Source organism: Schistocerca gregaria, chromosome 1 (genome assembly GCF_023897955.1).
Source record: "Schistocerca gregaria isolate iqSchGreg1 chromosome 1, iqSchGreg1.2, whole genome shotgun sequence".
Classification (NCBI taxonomy): domain Eukaryota; kingdom Metazoa; phylum Arthropoda; class Insecta; order Orthoptera; family Acrididae; genus Schistocerca; species Schistocerca gregaria.
In genome coordinates, this window is record NC_064920.1 from 700512805 (window position 1) to 700530840 (window position 18036).

The following is an 18036-nucleotide window of genomic DNA, read 5'->3' on the forward strand; positions in this document are numbered from 1 at the left end:
CACCTATACATTTTGCTTTGTTGGCAAGGGACAGAAAATGTGACATTATTATATCGCTAATACTAAAAAATGATAAAGAATTATTTCTCACAGTTATACTGCTGATGGGCATGCTTATGGTACTCCAGAAGTGACACCTCCAGCACCAATTAGGCTCCAATGGGATTTGAAACCAGATTGTATTGAGGCCATTGACACCTCATATAAAGTGAGTATAGATTATTCAAATCACTTATGTTGTTTACTTTATTAGCACAAATATGCTGATACTTTTGTCATTTCAACAGGTTGTCAGTGAACTTATCAGTGACCTGGATATGCATCTTCTTGTGCATGATGCATATGGAAAAGGTTTTATAAAGGAATGCCGTCTCAGCCCTGATGCATTTATTCAAATGGCCATCCAATTGGCTTATTACAGGGTATGATAAGTGCTGCATTGCTAACACCAGCTAAATAATTAATCTAAAGTAGTATTTATCTTTGTTTATTTATTGTCTATATGGTGTGTTCCATAAGGAAAGGTCAATTGTGATCACAGAAATGACCATGATCTGCTTCAAATATTTTGCAAGAGAAACCTCTGTAGTTATTTGTTATGAACTGATTTTATTTTTTATTTCATGCATTATTTATTAGGTTACAAATGTAGAACTACTTATAACACAATTTCAACACTTATCAATAAATTTAAATGAATTTGTGATTAAGAAGTTCACTGTCATCTTCAGTGCACTTTTGGAATCTCAGGAGAATAGATTCCATTGCTTGGTTTCATATTAAAACAGTAGCACCATAAATTGTCACTAATTATGGGGTAGTTTGGAGCTGTTCTTTCAAAATATAGCATGCTTCAACCTGCCATTCATTGTGTTGGTTGGTCAGTACCCAAGGCACAAATCTGACAGTGGCCCTTCTCACTCTCAAATCATCTGTTAAAACTTTGGAAGCTAAGACAATCCAGTTAACTTCCCCTTGTGTCCAGTGAGCCATCATTGGTCTTCAAGCACAGTTTCACATGGGTTCTTGGAGTTTTTATTTGTTTGAGTAGTTGACAAGAAAAGCACTTATACGTAACATCAACTTTATAAGCTGTTTACAGTATCACAACAGTTTTTGTGGCAGTTTTCCTGAGCAGGAAGCAAAATTTCACAGCCAAGCAATCTTACTTACACACTCCATCACAAAAGATAAAACAAGGAGAACAAAACAGTTGTGATGAAAATCATTCACTATGAACTAACAAAATATTCCTGGCCAAGGCTGGAAGCAGGACTGAACTTGCAAAGAGTTCTGTGACACAATCCTAGCAAGAAAAATGTGTACTATGCAAGTTTTTTCAAGGTCAGAATTATTCCAGGAGCTTTTTGGTTCCTCCTTGCATATTTAGAATGTACCTTAAGCTATTTTTCTACATATCGCTGCTGTTATTGACATGCATCATAAGCCAGAGTATGTTTCTTATTCCAGTACTGCAGAAATGTTTCACTTACCTACTCAATCACTCTAACATTGATTTGTGAACTGTGATGTCCTGTGTAAAAGCCCTACTTTCCCAATGCCCCTTCAGCTTCACAAACAAGTAAAAGTCTTTTGAAATGAATAAGGTGCCAGAGTTCAAATAGTTCTTATGGGGTAAGAATTTTGAGTGCATTAAATAGTATCTCCAAACTGCACTGCATACTTTGTATTGATTAGCCAAATCTCACAGAAAATGTCAGCATTAATAGTGTGTACTTAAAAATGTGATGTGAAGTGATCCTTCCATGTGCAAAAAATAAGTTTGCCTGCTGTGTGAAGCTGAATTTTTGTCTTTTATGATGAGTATCTGGAATGTCATTCCAGTGACTGACACTTATTCTCATTTGCACAGGGAAATAATCAAATTTTAACATTTGCTTACACTAGTGTGTAATGAATCGCAGCATGAATTTCATGCTTGGAATGTGAAATTATCACATTCATTTTAAATTCTTTTTTGAGAACAGCTCTGTTTCAATTGAGGTCTGATGTATTGTAACATATACAGAGAACAAAATAATCCAAAAACCATCAACTAAGAGAAAATAATTATAACTGCATTTCCATTAGGTTTGTATTTTTATTTCTGGTTAACTTTAACAATAATTACATAAATGTAATATATAAGAAACAGTTGCTGACAATAAAAATTAACTAGAATATTTTTCTTACAGGACACTGGGAAATTTACTCTTACGTATGAAGCATCAATGACACGGCTGTACCTGAAGGGTCGAACTGAGACTGTTCGCTCATGCACAACTGAGTCAGTAGAATGGGTGAAATCAATGATGAATCCTAATTCCTCTGTAAGTTAAATTCATCTTGAGAACTACTTGAACTGCACAATATTATAATTTAAAACCATGAGGAAATTGAATGACTGGGCAGTATTTACCTTCACTGAGTGAAATTCAAATGCTATTGATGTAACAGTATCAACAGGTGGACTTCTTTCATCTAGGGGTCTGAGCGACCTGCCTCTTCTGTGTAAACTTTCACAGTCCATCTCTCTTTCGCCTCTAGTGAAAGTGCTAATAGTTGTGAAGGCTAGGACAGTTATCTGTAATTTTGTACGGTCATGTTGGAAGTAACACAATTTTGCTCCTGTAGATAGTTACTGGTCAGCGACCTTGTCTCCAGTTTTCTCACATGAATTTTCTATTACATACAGTATCAACATTTACAATTTTATGAAATGAGTCACTTTTAGAGTTGGAAAAACAAGGTAAATACTTAACAGTTTTAAGTATTATAAGTTTATTTTATTATGAATTTGAAACAGGTAGTAGAAGTAGATAGTAAACATAAATACGTGTTTTGAACAGAGTTCCATGTAATGGACAACTTTTAGGTCACAAATATATGGACAAGCACTACGATATAAGATATGTACGGTTGAATAACTGGTGGCATTGTATAATCTAGATATAACAAAGTTACCAGAGAAATTTCAACACTGGTGACATCACTTTCTATGCATTTTTCCCACCAAATTTCATTTTTAATTAATATAATATTTGGTTACCAACAACAGTACTGAGGTTTAATGTTGATCTAACAATTCTACATGTAATTCATGACTTGAATGTTCAAAACTTATGATGTATCATCTGGAATCTGACCCACAATGCATTATACAGCAAGGACCTTGTCCCTCATGATTATGTCTATATCTATACTGTATAATCTTTGGCAATTATTACCTGTAAGCTAACAGTGCACTGTGACAGAGGAAACACTAGTAGGCCTACAGCAGACATGTAACAAAAGTTTTAAATTCCACACAGTTCATTTGTCAAATGTGAAATGTGATTTATTCATCTCATTACAAACAGTTTTCATATAATTTGATTGATTGTATAGGAGATATGTCATGATTTACGACAAGAACATTATCAGAAGATCTGCAAATGCTTATGTTATTTTATATACATTTAAGACATACAGCTACACAGATTAATACTTGTTATAGTTTTCAGCATGGCTTTCCTGAATACAGCTTTATAGATTCATAACAAAATAAGGATTTCTGTTTAATTTCAGCTCATTGTAGAGCTGTCTGTTACCAGCACTGGAGATTTTTATTCCTAGTGTACTGCACTTAAGTTTCTGGCAAGAAAATATTCATTGAATATGTGTACAAAACAATTTAACAGCTTGTTATAGTTTCTGTTGCTGGGACCGTAGTGCCATAATGGCTGAGTTGCAAAATTTAGTTTTGCAGAAAAGTCTATTTTTCTTTTGGTGAATGTTTTGGAAGCTTTTCTTTATCTGCTTTTGGGAGCTCAATAAACAGGATTGACTGATATGAAATATCTAGTTCTAAGCAGTTCATATGTGGATTTTCAAATTGACAGTTTTTAATAATATTATCAATACAGGTCACTGACATGCTTGTGATATTCTTGAGTACTGCTGAGGTTACTAGAGAAAGCAGTTAACAAGAAACATGTTATTTGAACCAAGTCAATGCTTTCAACAAACACATTTAAGTTGAAGCCTGCTGTGATCTCAACTTTTTTCCTTACTTTCTTCCTGAAGTTTTTCTAACATTTATTGGAATTTAGATAAGAACACTTCTGTTACAGCACATCCAGGAATTCTATAGGTTGCTCTCACGGTATTCAGATCAGTTAACTCCATAGGGCAACCCTCAAACACACTCTCTTCATTTAAATAATTAAAATTTTCTCTTACTTCATAACTTCGAAAGAATCAACAAAAATTCAAGAGGCCCCATAAGACTTACAATATTTCTTGTACAAAAGCTGATAGCTACCTCAAAACTGTTAACAGTGGTTAAAACTTTTATAGAATCTTTTGTTAACTGTTGTTCAGGCAGATTATTTTGATATTTATGCATCCTCAGAGTAGAATTTTGAGTTCATCGATATCAGGATATTTATATATGCTCGGTGTGCAGCAAAGAACATGTCTGTTGTTGACTGTGATTTGATATGAGTGCTTCCTTTGATATTTATACTTTTTATTTTCAGTGTTTATATTTGATTTATCACCCCTATCTGAATTATATCAGAATCCATTACTTTTTAGGATTTTATGCAAGTCTCTAAAATTTTTAATGAAGATAATAGAGCCTAACCTATTGAAGTATAGTACATTTTTCCCCAGACATTTGTCATTCAGAAACTTCTTTTGTCTTTGAATACTGCCCCATACCTTTCACAGTGTTTGCTAATGACACCTACTGCTGTTTTGTAATGCTGCTAATTACCAGCCTGGAGGTTGTGTAAACAGATTTTATCAATCTAGGCAGATTTCATGTCTTACTTATGATTTCTTCCTCAATGTTGATGTGGATAGGATTTATACCCACATGGATTAAAACACTTTTGTAATTATCTATTTATTTATTTAGTGCCCATATTATCATATTCATGATATTGGACTCGTCAAAGCACAGAACAGTATAAAATATTACATATTTACATCATGTACAAAGTCTTATTATTGGCATCAACACATCTTTATAACAAAAACATTATTCTGCTTGCGTACATAAAGATAGAAGAAAAGCTTGTGAAACCCCTTGGTTGATTTCACTAAAGCTATTAAATACCAGTACTTTAGTTAACTAGGCATTATAACATACAGCACTAAAGCTAGGTGCATAATTACATACATACATACATGGATGAAAGAAGTTTGGTTTTATCTAGGTATGGTTAATAATTATGAATTTTTGTTTAGAGAGTTATGAAGTAGATCTACAGATTTGAGCAATGCTGCAGAAGCTGTTGTTTATTAGTAGTTTTTTAAGTTCTTTTTTTGAATGTATTACTGTCTGGTATTTTTTGATGCTATATGGCTGTGCACTGTACAGAATTTTTGGTTTGTAAACAGCACTGTCCTGATAGTTTGATTTTCTCTGCACTCCCTATGATAGTCATCCCTGTTTCTTGTTTGATAATGGTGGATCTCACTATTCAAAGGTCCTTTCAGTTTAATTATCATTTTTGGCTGTGTTGCTTTTCTGACTCAGCTCATTTTTAAAATTTTTGTTTATCAGGTAGGATTGAATCCTAGGTCGAACATCAGTCATATAGTCTGGGCAGTAATTTGTTTTAACATAGAATAACCTATTAAAAGGAAATTGTTTCTGTCATCTCCTTTTCTGTATCACCTACTTCTTTGGCCTTTTTGCTATAGGTAACCATTTAGAAGATTTGTATTTATCACTTGCTATTCCAGTGATGGAGTTCTCTGTAATATTTTTCATTTTATTACACATGCGCAAATACCATAGAATAACTTATTAAAAGGAAATTGTTTCTGTCATCTCCTTCTTTGTATCACCTACATGTTTGGCCTTTTTGCCATAATTAACCATTTAGCACATTTGTATTTATCACTTGCTATTCCACTGATGGAGTTATCTGTAATATTTTTCATTTTACCACACATGTGCAAATATCATTTAATTTGTTTAGTGTTGACTTGTTTTGGTGCTGAAATTTCCATTTTCAGTGTTTTAGTGTCATTGTGAAGCAATTTATTAATTTCTTCTCTTGAGTTCACTGTCATTAGAAGTTCCAACATTTCAATATGTGAAAAAATATGGTTATGACCATGGTAAATCATCTTTTATGAGTTTTAAATTCACTTTCACTCACTTTTCATGTTGCCAGCAATTAAACTTAACACAAAACATACCTTTCTCGGTGCATTTGAAACAATCCATAAATGCAAACTATTCAATTTAACCTTTGTGAAGACTGAAATGTGTAGGTACATTCTTCTATTGATGTGTTGTTACACTTTTCTATTGGCAACAGCTTGCATCAGTGTCATCACATACGAAAACATGTTGCTATGTAACTTCAGCCAAAAAAATACCCATGTTTATCTTTCAACCATTTGTGATAACTGCAATGAGGCTTACACACTACTAGTAGCAGTAGTAGTAGTAGTAGTAGTATCTTTAAACATCTGTAGATCTCATTTTATAAGGATATAGGACATGTCAAAGTATTTACAAGTTTAGACCAATTTAAAATTAGCTAATTCATATATACATATATTTACAGACTTCTAATTAGAGACAATCATTAGATTTACTCCTGGTGTACAATACTTTTTTTTTACAAATAACTTATTAAATAATGTAATGCCACACTGCTCACTAATATCTCACTATCAGCCACTGCACACACTATACACACATTGTTTCATAACACTTCACTCACTACACACGCACACCACACACACACACACACACACACACACACACACACACACACATACACACACTCGTGATCTCTGGCCCATTTTCTGTACCACAACTTCCCATTTGCTATCTTGAAAAACTGAGGCCACAAAGTATACAAATAGGATATTGTTTTGATTTGATTAGCTCTACTGGGGCTGCATTCATGAGATCTTCTATTGATTTCTCAGTGACAAAACCTTCTTGGAAGCCAAACTATCAGGCAGTTAACAAGTTCTGCTTAGTGAAATGAGAGAGAATTCTATCATAGGACACCTTCTGAAAAAGTTATAAAAAGAGAGGGAGGAGTGAAATTGTAATAAAATATGGTCTTCTTATTTTGTGTTTTATAGGTGGCTGTTACTGTAGCAATTTAAGTATGTCAGCAAATATTCCCCAAGTCAGTGAGTAATTACAAAAATAGTTACGAGTGATTCTGTCAATTCAGCACAGGATTTTAGTATGTCTTACAGCAGGGTTAACACTTTTTGGTTACTTCATAGGATTAGGAGGACATCCAGTCTTATGAAACCTACTTCTGACTTATTCAAAAGCCTTTAAAACATAAATGACTGCATTAAAATGATATCTATATTATTTGTGACAATTCTGAGGCTTCCAAAGAGAGTTCATGTACACATCTGCATATGGCTCTGGATAGGTGCTAAAGACAAGAGCGTACAAGAGCTTCAAAATGAATTGTACAAAGGAGTAAAATCCCTTGATAGCTGTTGAACTTTCTACACTTTTGATTCTGATTTTAAAGAGTGTGTTCTGTGAAATGTAATCATCTTCCCAAGACAGGCAAATTACATGCAGATGCTAAAGCAAAGCAGTTTCTGCATTGTTTTATGATTTCAGCAGGGATGTTATCTTCACCTGGAGCCTTATTACTATGTACGGATTTGCTAAGTTCCTCTTCTGAATCTATTTCTTCTACAGCTGGCATGGGACGACCTATCCAACAAGCCTAGGTTGAGATATATGGAGATCCTGAGGTGCTCAGTTATTGGGATCTCCCCACTCAGCCTTCCTGATGTAAATGGAGCCAGTACAGCCATAGGAATTCCAAAGAGTAGACATACATCTTCCAGCGGCCTTTTGAGATAGACCCTAGACTTCCTGTAGAGGTTTACTCTTCATTCCTCCTAGACTTACCTCAAAGCACCTGCATTAAGGACATTGTTCATAACTGCCCGTAGCAGATACAAATGCAATTATTTCTATCATGGGTATATTCATTGAGTGTGGGCTGCCTCCCACTAGTATGGATACCATCTAGGTCTTCACTAATAACCCTCAGCTGGGTTCCTTACCAGATGTTGCCCATTGGGTAAATGTGACCTGGAACTCAAATGGACTGTTGTAAGATACATACTTGGTTGTAGACTATTCGTCCTTCGCATCATCTTTAAACTTGTGGTCTCTTTCTGAAAAATGTTTAATTAAGTTGAGAAATAATAGATGCAACACCGTGTGTTTTATGTTAACCTATTGGCATATTTATTCTGACTTAAATCACCACTGAGTGGTGACAATTTTTTTATAATTAGCAGTATGTTATTTATCGTTCTTGTCTGTTCTGATCAGTCCATCAGTCCAGTTTCTGTCAAACCAATGTTACTAGTCAACCAAGGTAAGTTATCTCATATCTTGATATCACTCAGTGGTATAATAACAGGATTCCCTGTCTGAAGTGGTATTTAAAGACTGGCATATGAATATTATCTGAATTTAGTAACTATATTTCATTTTATAACACAATAAGGGTCATATTTAGTAATGGTGTTGATCTAATGAGTCCAATGATTTGGTTTAACTATATGATAGATAATTAGGAATTCATTGTTCTATTTGATTGATACACTTTACATCTATTGGTGGATTACCTATTTCGATATAAAATTTCCAGCTTCTTAATTTTCTTAATTTAGTCAGATTGTTAATTTGTGCCATATTTAGATAAAAAATTCTTTAACTGATATAGGAAAATTAGGGTTACCAAAGTAAAGCATAAACCATGGGAATTAAACAAATTGAAGGGCTTAAATGATGACAGTATTTTTGGTTAGACAAAACTAATTATGGATTTTTCTTAAATTAATGAGTTTTTGGAAAAGATTAACTAGTTATGGGAAAGAAGGAAATTAGACAGCTCTGTCTACCGTTTACTGAGTTAGGTCCTTTAGTCTACTGATTCTGTCTACTGATTTAGGTCTTTTAGTGAATAAAGTGTTTTTAATTCACAGTATTTTGATGATTACATGATAATGGAACTACTTAATTTACTGATTTCTCGTAATTAACAAGGTTTTAAGCAAATCTAAATATACCATTAGAGTTAGAAGTTTAAAAATTACAACATGAATAATAAAGTTACATGATATATTGTACAAGTAGTAATTTGGCATGTTTGGGTGTTCTTGGCATATGCATTGCATGTTTAGTTGAATATAATTGAAAGGTTATGTAAAAAAATTAGTTACTGGTATTTAAAAAGTATAAAGGTAGCAAATGGAGCAATGTCTTTACCAGTAGATTGTAATGCACTCTATGTTTTTTTCATGACTATGATATTTTTGACATTGTCTCTCTGTCTTCAGAAACTAATTGTCAAATTGACATTTTGAACTTACAGGTCGAGGAGCGGGTATCAAAGCTGCAGAGAGCATGTACTGTCCACACTAAAGGTTTTAAAGATTCCATGTGTGGAAAGGGCATAGATCGTCATTTATTTTGCCTTTATGTCTTATCCAAGTATTTTCAAACTGACTCACCATTTCTGAATGAAGCACTTGGAGAACCATGGCGTCTTTCAACATCACAAACACCTCACACCCAGATAGCAAAAGTTGATCCAAGGAAAAATCCAAAGGCTATCACACCAGCTGGTGGATTTGGTCCAACTCATAAAGATGGATATGGAGTCTCATATATTATTGCTGGAGAAGACGTAATATTTTTCCACATTTCCAGCAATCACAGCTCTTCCCAGACAGTACGTGATACATATATGTATTTTTAATGTTTATTTTTATATCAGTATTGAATTAAATCTGAATGACAAGAAAGTTACAGTGGAAGAAGGGATTTTGACAGACACACAAAAACTGTCAAATCTTTAGCCTTAAGAGCTTTTAGATAGTTCCTTAATTACGAAAAGGGGAATGTAGTGAAGGAAAAATATTAGGATAATACATGAGAAGTCCTTACAAATCATGTGTCCAGGGACATCAAAGTTGCCAACAGTCAAATTTAAGAGTAACACTTATGACAGGAAGGGCTCTCAGAGACTAGCCAGACCCATATTTTATACTACTGACACCCCTGGCCAAAAAAATCTCTGCTGTCCCTCCCCCAACTTTAAATACAGATATTTATTAAAATTTTCGTAACATGTGGGTGTTTTTTGTGTGTGTAATACTTAACTATGAGTTGCAAACCAAAAATTGTGCTTTTATAAAAATTGCAAGTAGAAAAACTTAATGAAGTGTCATAGAACAGATATAAATGCAAACACTATAATCGTGCTTTTATTAAAATTAAATATAAACTATACCGACAACAAATATTACATTTAGGAAGGTACCGGAGGGTGAAACACTGATTATTGAAATAACAAGGCTTTTTTTTCTTGTCCTGTCATTTGTGAACAAGTTTATGATTTCTTCATAATCCAGTTTCACTGTCAGGTCAGAGGACACCAAGGTAGCTAAGAAGATACTATTTCTGTGGTGCCCTTAAATAATTATTTATGTCTTACAGCAGAAAATAATTTTTCTGTTGAGCAATTGGAAGCAGAAGTACTCAAGTATATTTTAAGAGCTCTGTTCAAATCTGAATAAACATTTTCTAAGCTGCTACCTTTTAGCATTACTTGATCTGTGACTTTCATGTATTGCGTCTTCCTTGAAATATATTTCTTCAGCTTGAAGTTATAACAGTGCACAGTCGTGGAGGAGTGTGTGACTCAGTTTTGTTCTTTACATCAGAGATGTAGCTTTTGAAATGCAAACATTCAGGTATAAATGCTGAGACCTCAATATCTGAACTGTAGATGCCATCATGATCTTTCCTGGATTTAAATTGGGTTTAGCTTCTTCACATCTGACAGAAACCTAAATGGTTCACTGAAGTCCTTGAAAGAAAAAGAACAAAAACCTAAATGGTTAACTAAAGCCCTTAAAAGAAGGAACACTCTTATCCAAATCTTCAATCAAAATAAAGGTACAAGTAAGCTTTTGACCCAAAGGCCTTCTTCTGAATTAGACCACGTACACACACATATTCATCCACATACAGCTCTCACATACCCGACCATTGTCTCTGGCTGCCGAGGACGGCCAGAGACAGTGGGTACATGTGTGTGCTTGAGCTTTGTGTGTGTGTGTGTGTGTGTGTGTGTGTGTGTGTGTGTTTCTTTTTGTTGTGCCTGTTTGTGAATCAGCATCTTCACTATATGGTGAGTAGCATCCTTTTCATAATACTGTCACTTCTCCAGCCTGGATTTTCCATTGTTTGATTCAGATTCATGAAAGAATTATTTACATATTGCATTTCTTATCCTGATGAACTTCATTTTGCAGAATTTTAGCACCATTTTCTTGAAAACTTCATATCCTGTTTTCGATTCTTGCAAGAAACCAACTAAGGAACTGTACAACTTGTGAACAGTGGCTGTTTTCATTTCTACCGCTTGTAATTGCTTACTTGTAACTCTGAATCTTACTGTAATTGAATCCCAAATTACATTAATAAAAGATATCTCAAAACTACACAATTTCTTCATTATGCATCTAGCTTCATATTCCAACAAAAAATTTTCACATACATTCCCCATGACTGACAACAGTGCTCTGATGATTGGCTCGCCATCTTTGTTCAACCTTCTTTTCTAGTAGACAATTGGGTTATTAAGACGGATTTAACAGTCAAGTTGTCTTACTGAAAAATGTGCAGATGTACTCCAATGATTCCAGTGCTGACTAGAACCACTGAAAAATATTAAATGTTCCTTATAGAAGAGGGAGTGAGAGAGAGAGAGAGAGAGAGAGAGAGAGAGAGAGAGAGAGAGAGAGAGAGAGAGAGAGGGAAGGAGAAGTTAAAAGTGTAAGGCAGCTTGAATTCCGGCTTGCAAGCCAGGGTAAATACCTGACATATTTGGTGCATTGTTGCAACTCTGTCCTCTAACAGTTCCTTATATCCAATCCATGTGAACTGGAGTTCTGCATCTGCTAGGTGCTGGCCACTGTGTCCTGCAGTGGATATGAATTCAACAAATCATTCTTCTGCTAATCCCAGTTTATTGACATAAATGCAATACACAGCGTAACTGACGCCTGTGTACAATATCAGGATTTCCATCAATAAGACTGAAAAGTATTTAGCTGCAATAGTTTCTGCCATTATTTCTTCCACTATCCTCTTCAACAAGATTCTGATTACTTCCTCATACATAGCAAAAGACAAGTATGATGTTTCTCCCTTTCAGAATCATTGTGTTGTGACATGCGGCTAGCAAGAAATGGATCAAATTCAGTAATAAGTTCCATACACATATAAAAGTTACAGTTTTAAACACTTCCAAGCAGTTCATCACCACCACGGAATGATAGCCCTCAAGAATAGAGTTTCTTCACAAGAGCAATAACTCCTTGTAACACATTACGCTAATGTTGTACTTCATTTTCAAGTCCTATAAATAATTTTTCATCTATCCTGGTCAGAGCTGAGCTTCAGTTCTTAAAACTAAAACCACACTCTTGGTGCCTCAACCTATTCTCATGGGCTGCAATTACTTCTGGATTCTACCAGCCTTAGCAACCACAAGCTCCTCCTAAGTGTTTGCATATGGTGCACAAAATGATATTCCCTGACTTTCTGACTACACTAAATAATCTCTATCAATAATTTCATTATTTGCGAGTCTTTTCCAGAAAAAAATTCGTTTATTTCATCCCATTCATTGCAATTAAGTCCCGAATTTTATCAGTCACCCCCCCTCCCCCCCCCCCCCCCATCCCCTCCTCTGCTCCCAAAAGTGATCAGCATTGAGTGTTCCTCAACAAAGATGGGTGTTCCATTTTTCACTTCTGTCTAGTTGAAGTGTGTTTCCTTCATTTTTTGGTTTATTTGGGGTAAGTGTTTCTTCCTGGTCTTCTACAATTACACTTGGGAAGAGTGTTTCTTCTCTACCGAATTCTTTGAGGATTTCATAAAAGCATCAAGGTGGGAAAGCTACTTCAATGGTTCTTCTTCTCATTTTCTTTTATTTTTGTCAGAGATCAATACCGAGCACCACTTAGTAGCATTCTTCTGGCCATTTACTTCAGTAATTATCACAATATTGCAAAGCAGCATCCATTAATGAGAGTGTAAGAATAACATTAAAAGTCACTTTCAATTTGACTTAATGAACTAAAGCAAACTGTATTCAGTCATCTGCATGAAAATCATGCTGAGTGTGTCTGTTACTCTCTGCTATTACAGATCCATGTGCAAAAACCTGATGATAAATTAATTTGTCATTTGACTCACAGAAGTTAAAAAAAATCTGTTTGTAAAATGAAGTTTCAAAAGCATTTTTTTAAATAGGAAAACTGCATACATGAGCAAAGTTAATGAAATCACTGTGGTGTGGATGTACCTTAACACCATTTTAACAATATTGTCACATAACTATCAATTAAAACTGAAATGTGTAGGAACACTCTGTCATAAGTTATAAAAAGAGCTGTTTCTTACCTTTACTAATGGTAATAAAATGACACTACATTAACACACTCTGCATGTGTGTCAACTAACATTCCCTGATGAGAGGGAGATTTAGATTTTAGGAATGTGTGTGTGGTGTGAAACCTAATCAGTACTGCCAGTGAGGATTGGTTCACTTTCATCTTTTAATAGAAGATTTAAATTTTAGGAACATATTTGATACCTTTAATTTGTAAACAATTTTCAACAACTGTTGCCACTCCCTATAACTTTCCACCTTAGTCAGTTGTTCTATTCCCCTCCTGCCCCTCCCCCCCCCCCCTCCCCTTTCCCCATATATGGCCCTGAAAGTAGCATATTGGTGACAATGAAATCATTATGGTGACAATGAAATCATTAGACAGTGGAGTGAAGACATGAAACTTAGCAAGGAAATGGGGAAAAATTGCCTGAGGTACTATAGAAGGAAGTACCTTAATATTTATGATTTTGAAGAATCAGAGGAAACATAAACTGAGATTATACAGTGAGGATTTGAACCCGCATTAAGTACAACTATAGATTTAGATCAATATTTTTCCTGACTACCTTGGTTACAATTTATTTAGAAAAAAGACTAGAAGGAGTAGCTGGGGAGAAGAAATAAAATAGTGAAACTGAAAAGAACTAAACAGAAAATATTTAAAAGGGAGATAAATACCGATAAAATAAAACAAAAAAAGGCAAGACATAGAAAGTAAGAAGCACAATAAAATAGCAAATCATGGTGCATAGCCAGGGGAACAAAGCTGGCTTACCCCTTGTAACCATCAGTATTTAATGTAAGCTGTTGTTTCCCTGTATACTTCTTGTCTCTCAATGTATCTACAAAAAAAGTACAATAAAATGAGCATATCATAGTGCATAGCCAGGGAACAAAACTGGCTCCCCCCTTGTAACTGTCAGTGTTTAATTTAAATTGTTGTTTCTCTTTATGTTTTTTGTTTCTCAGTGAATCTACAAATATCGGCCTCCAGTAATTTTACTTCCATAATTTTTCCATTTTTTCTCTTTGCCCATGTTCTCCACTTTTTTGTATTCCCTTCCATGTGCTACATTTCTGTTGGCACCATGTGAATCTATCTGAGTTTTTCATCTTTCATTTACTGACAGCTGGCAGATCCTTTTTAGTATTGCACAATTTGAATCTTGTTAATTAATCTCTTAACCTAGCTCTCATTTTTGTGTGTATTAAACATCTTTTAGTTCATAAGACAGAGCAGTTTTCCCAACTTATGCCTGTGATGCATCTTATATTTCCTTTTCTCAATTTTCTATTTTCTTTCATGTGAAAAGAGGGACTTTTTGAGATACCTGAAAGGTGATATTCAACTTTTTATTTCTATCTGTTAACAATTCTCCAGTTTTTCTTGCTTTAACAACTTGTAAGAAAACAATCAAAGTCTGTTGCAAATATTGTTAACATTGTATCTGTATTTCATTTTCAGTAGCGTGAAGTGTAATATTATATAATAGTGTGATTATATTCAGTTTTCAAGTGATGTATTTTCCATTTTAGGATTCTAAAAGGTTTGCTGCAGCAATTCAGACATCAATGAATGACATGAAAAACTTATTCCTAGAGTGGAAGGAAAGAGAGAAAAAAGTGAAGGGTTGATCCAAAAGAGCACCTAAGTTCAGTTAATCCTGAATGAAGTTGTGCCTCAGTTTATATCATCACATGTAATATTCTTCAATCCAGGATATTCCTTTAAAACAAATGCCAGCTGTAGTTTATCAGTGTCCATGTGCTCAACATCTGTCACTGTTTTTATGTACAGTGGTTTCTGTTTGATAAATCAACAGTAGCATCATGGAAAAGTAAATGGACAAATTTCAGTTCTTCATTATGGATATTACTTATAAAAGAAGACTGAATTTTTGAAAGGTTTGAAGTTGATAAATCAGCTTTATTACAGTATTTCCAGTGCATGATATTATTTGTGTATGTTTAAAGTTATTATCACTGTGTGGCAATGAATTATATTAAGAAACAGTGCCAGAAAATTATAATGTGTTCATAGCTAAGATGGCTTGAAGGTCATTGTTTGTAGTAAACAGTATGTGTGGAGAGTGCATAGTAATGTATGTGTTAGTTGTCTGCACTGCGAATGGAACATTAGAGTTGTTAGCATTTGGCTTTGGGTGAATATTAACGTGATTCAAAAGGAAGATACCTCAGTTTAATTATATATGTATGTATCATTATAAATTTTCGTGTAAGAAAGTAATTGTTGATGTTGTTTGTCTTTTGTAAGTGTGATTTATACACAGTGACCACATTTTTTAAGACTGAAGTGTAACATATCTACACTGGCATAAGTTTGTAATATAAGAAAACTAAACTGACCAAAGACTTTCTTAAAAAAAAGTTTTATTTTACCCATATTGATCATTGTTAAACCAAACAGATATCTTATCATTTCATGCCTCAGAAAGGAGTTTGTTATACATAATAAAATGTTGCAATTTTATGTATGTTGTTGAAGTTTCTGATCTCTATAATCAGTGTCAAAATTACAGCATACAACCATTTTTGAAACCTTAATTACAAAGATCTCAGATTAATATAAAACATAGTCTCATAAATAAAGAATGCACCTTTTTTATTTCAGAAAGAAATGCACTAATTTCCAATTTTGCTTCACAAAATAGTTTCTGAGTAAATTAGGCCGTTTTTTTTTTAAATAGTGTTTTTCTTAAAGTATTAAATTCTTGAGAGAATTTACGGCTTCTGCTGAGCATCACTGACTTGATTAAAAATGCTCTACTTTGACTTTGAGAATGTTTATACCTAATATGTAGGGAGAAACATCGTACACCATGTAGGGAAGAAGAAAACAATATCTGCACAATGTTCACAAGCTGCAAGAGTGTTCACATTTCAATCATTCATACACACTGTAATGACAACTTAATTGGCATATTAAGACAGTTGAAAATGCACTATTTGTACTTCAGGCTCTGATATAATTTATATAACATCAAAATATATTGTAATGGTGGCAGTGCAATAAATTAATTCTCTTTGGTCTTGCTTTAGGAGCACAAGTAGTTTTTGCATATTCTTGCTTAAAGTCTGTTGTACTTCACATGGCCTAAAAATCCTGTCACTGAATAGAAGCAGTGATTTAATAAGGATGTCGTTGTGGATTTATAAGACAGTGCAGATGAGGAAATAAATTTTATTTAATGTGGCTGACCATTGCACATTTATGTAACACTATTTGTAGTGGAAATTTTAAAGGCTGATGACTAGGGTGACAATATTGTTCCAAAACTGTATCTGTAATTGAAACATAAATTTGGCATATTAATTACATTTTAATAACAATTTCAGAGTAAAATATAAAGAAAGTCTAAGGACAAAGAAATGTGATCATAAATTTGCTTTATGGAGTTCCACAGAAACACACACTCTTCTTCTTAAGCTCTAAAACTGGCTGATAACCTAGTGTTTTACTGTAATGACCATGAATCCTGTTTCTCAGGATTCCCTTGGGAGTTTAATACATTTGGCTAGCCTTGTTAATGACTGTTTCCCAATTAAAATTTCTGTGAGGCACATTTGCATGAGGATGTATCAAAAAATAACCAAAATTATTTATTTAATGGAAAGTACTGCTCACCTTTATTCAAATTCCATGACAGACCTTCAAAGTAATCTCCCTCATACACAATACAACAATTACAGTCTCAGTCCAATGTTCAAAACACTTCCTGAGTCTCCTTGTTGATAGTCTGTTGAGCACACCCAAATTTTGATTGTTTAGCTCTTGATTCAGTCTGAAAATAACAACCCTAAAGTTATTTTTTCAGTGCAGGAAATAGGTGGAAGTCACACAGTGCTATGTCCAGTGACTAAGGTAGTTGTGGCATCACCTTAATGCACAATTCAGTTATTGTTTCTCAAGTCTTGATGGTGCAATGAGCCAGTGCATTATTCTGATGAAGGATTCACTCTCTTTGGGCAACAGTTTTGCTCCATGCGGGCGTCTTCGATGTGTCACAATAGTGATTCACAATAGCAGTATTTTTCTCATCCACCAAATGATCATGCACAAAGCCTTGCTTATCAAAGAAGACAAGATGCAGGACTTCTGCTGCACTTGGTTGAACTTTGGCCTTTTTAGGACTTAGGCTTGAAAGATGTTTCCATTGCAAACTTTCCTGTTCTGTCGCTGGGTCATAATGATGAAATCAGGATTTGCTGCATGTAATAGCTTTGTCCAAAAAATCTGGTTCTCATTGGAACCTTCCCTTTCATTGTTGACATTCCATCATGCAGTGAGCCTTCTGTTCATCATTGATCACAAGTGGCACCCACTTTCTGTAGCTTTCCTATACCCTAGAACATTTTGTACAATGTCTTCAGCTGATGCATAGGATATAGTCATAATCTTGGCAATCTTTGTTAACAATAAACAACGGTCTTTCTGAAACATGACACCAATTGTGTTGACATTGGTTTCAGTCTTCATAGTTGAGGGCCATACAGGGCGTAGAACATCTGCAAGGTCATTTCTCCCCTC

General features: G+C 34.4%; 1 protein-coding gene across 1 annotated transcript in view; it reads left to right on the forward strand.

The window, feature by feature from the left end:
- LOC126268959 (carnitine O-palmitoyltransferase 1, liver isoform-like) overlaps positions 1 to 15978 on the forward strand; it is a 180382-nt gene extending 164404 nt beyond the window's left edge. The window contains exons 13-17 of the mRNA XM_049973958.1: positions 94 to 208; positions 288 to 422; positions 2196 to 2330; positions 9390 to 9749; positions 15024 to 15978. Of these exons, the coding sequence (XP_049829915.1) occupies positions 94 to 208; positions 288 to 422; positions 2196 to 2330; positions 9390 to 9749; positions 15024 to 15122 (844 nt within the window). The 3' untranslated portion in view covers positions 15123 to 15978. The remainder of the gene's footprint in view (positions 1 to 93; positions 209 to 287; positions 423 to 2195; positions 2331 to 9389; positions 9750 to 15023) is intronic.
- Positions 15979 to 18036: the final 2058 nt, after the last annotated feature.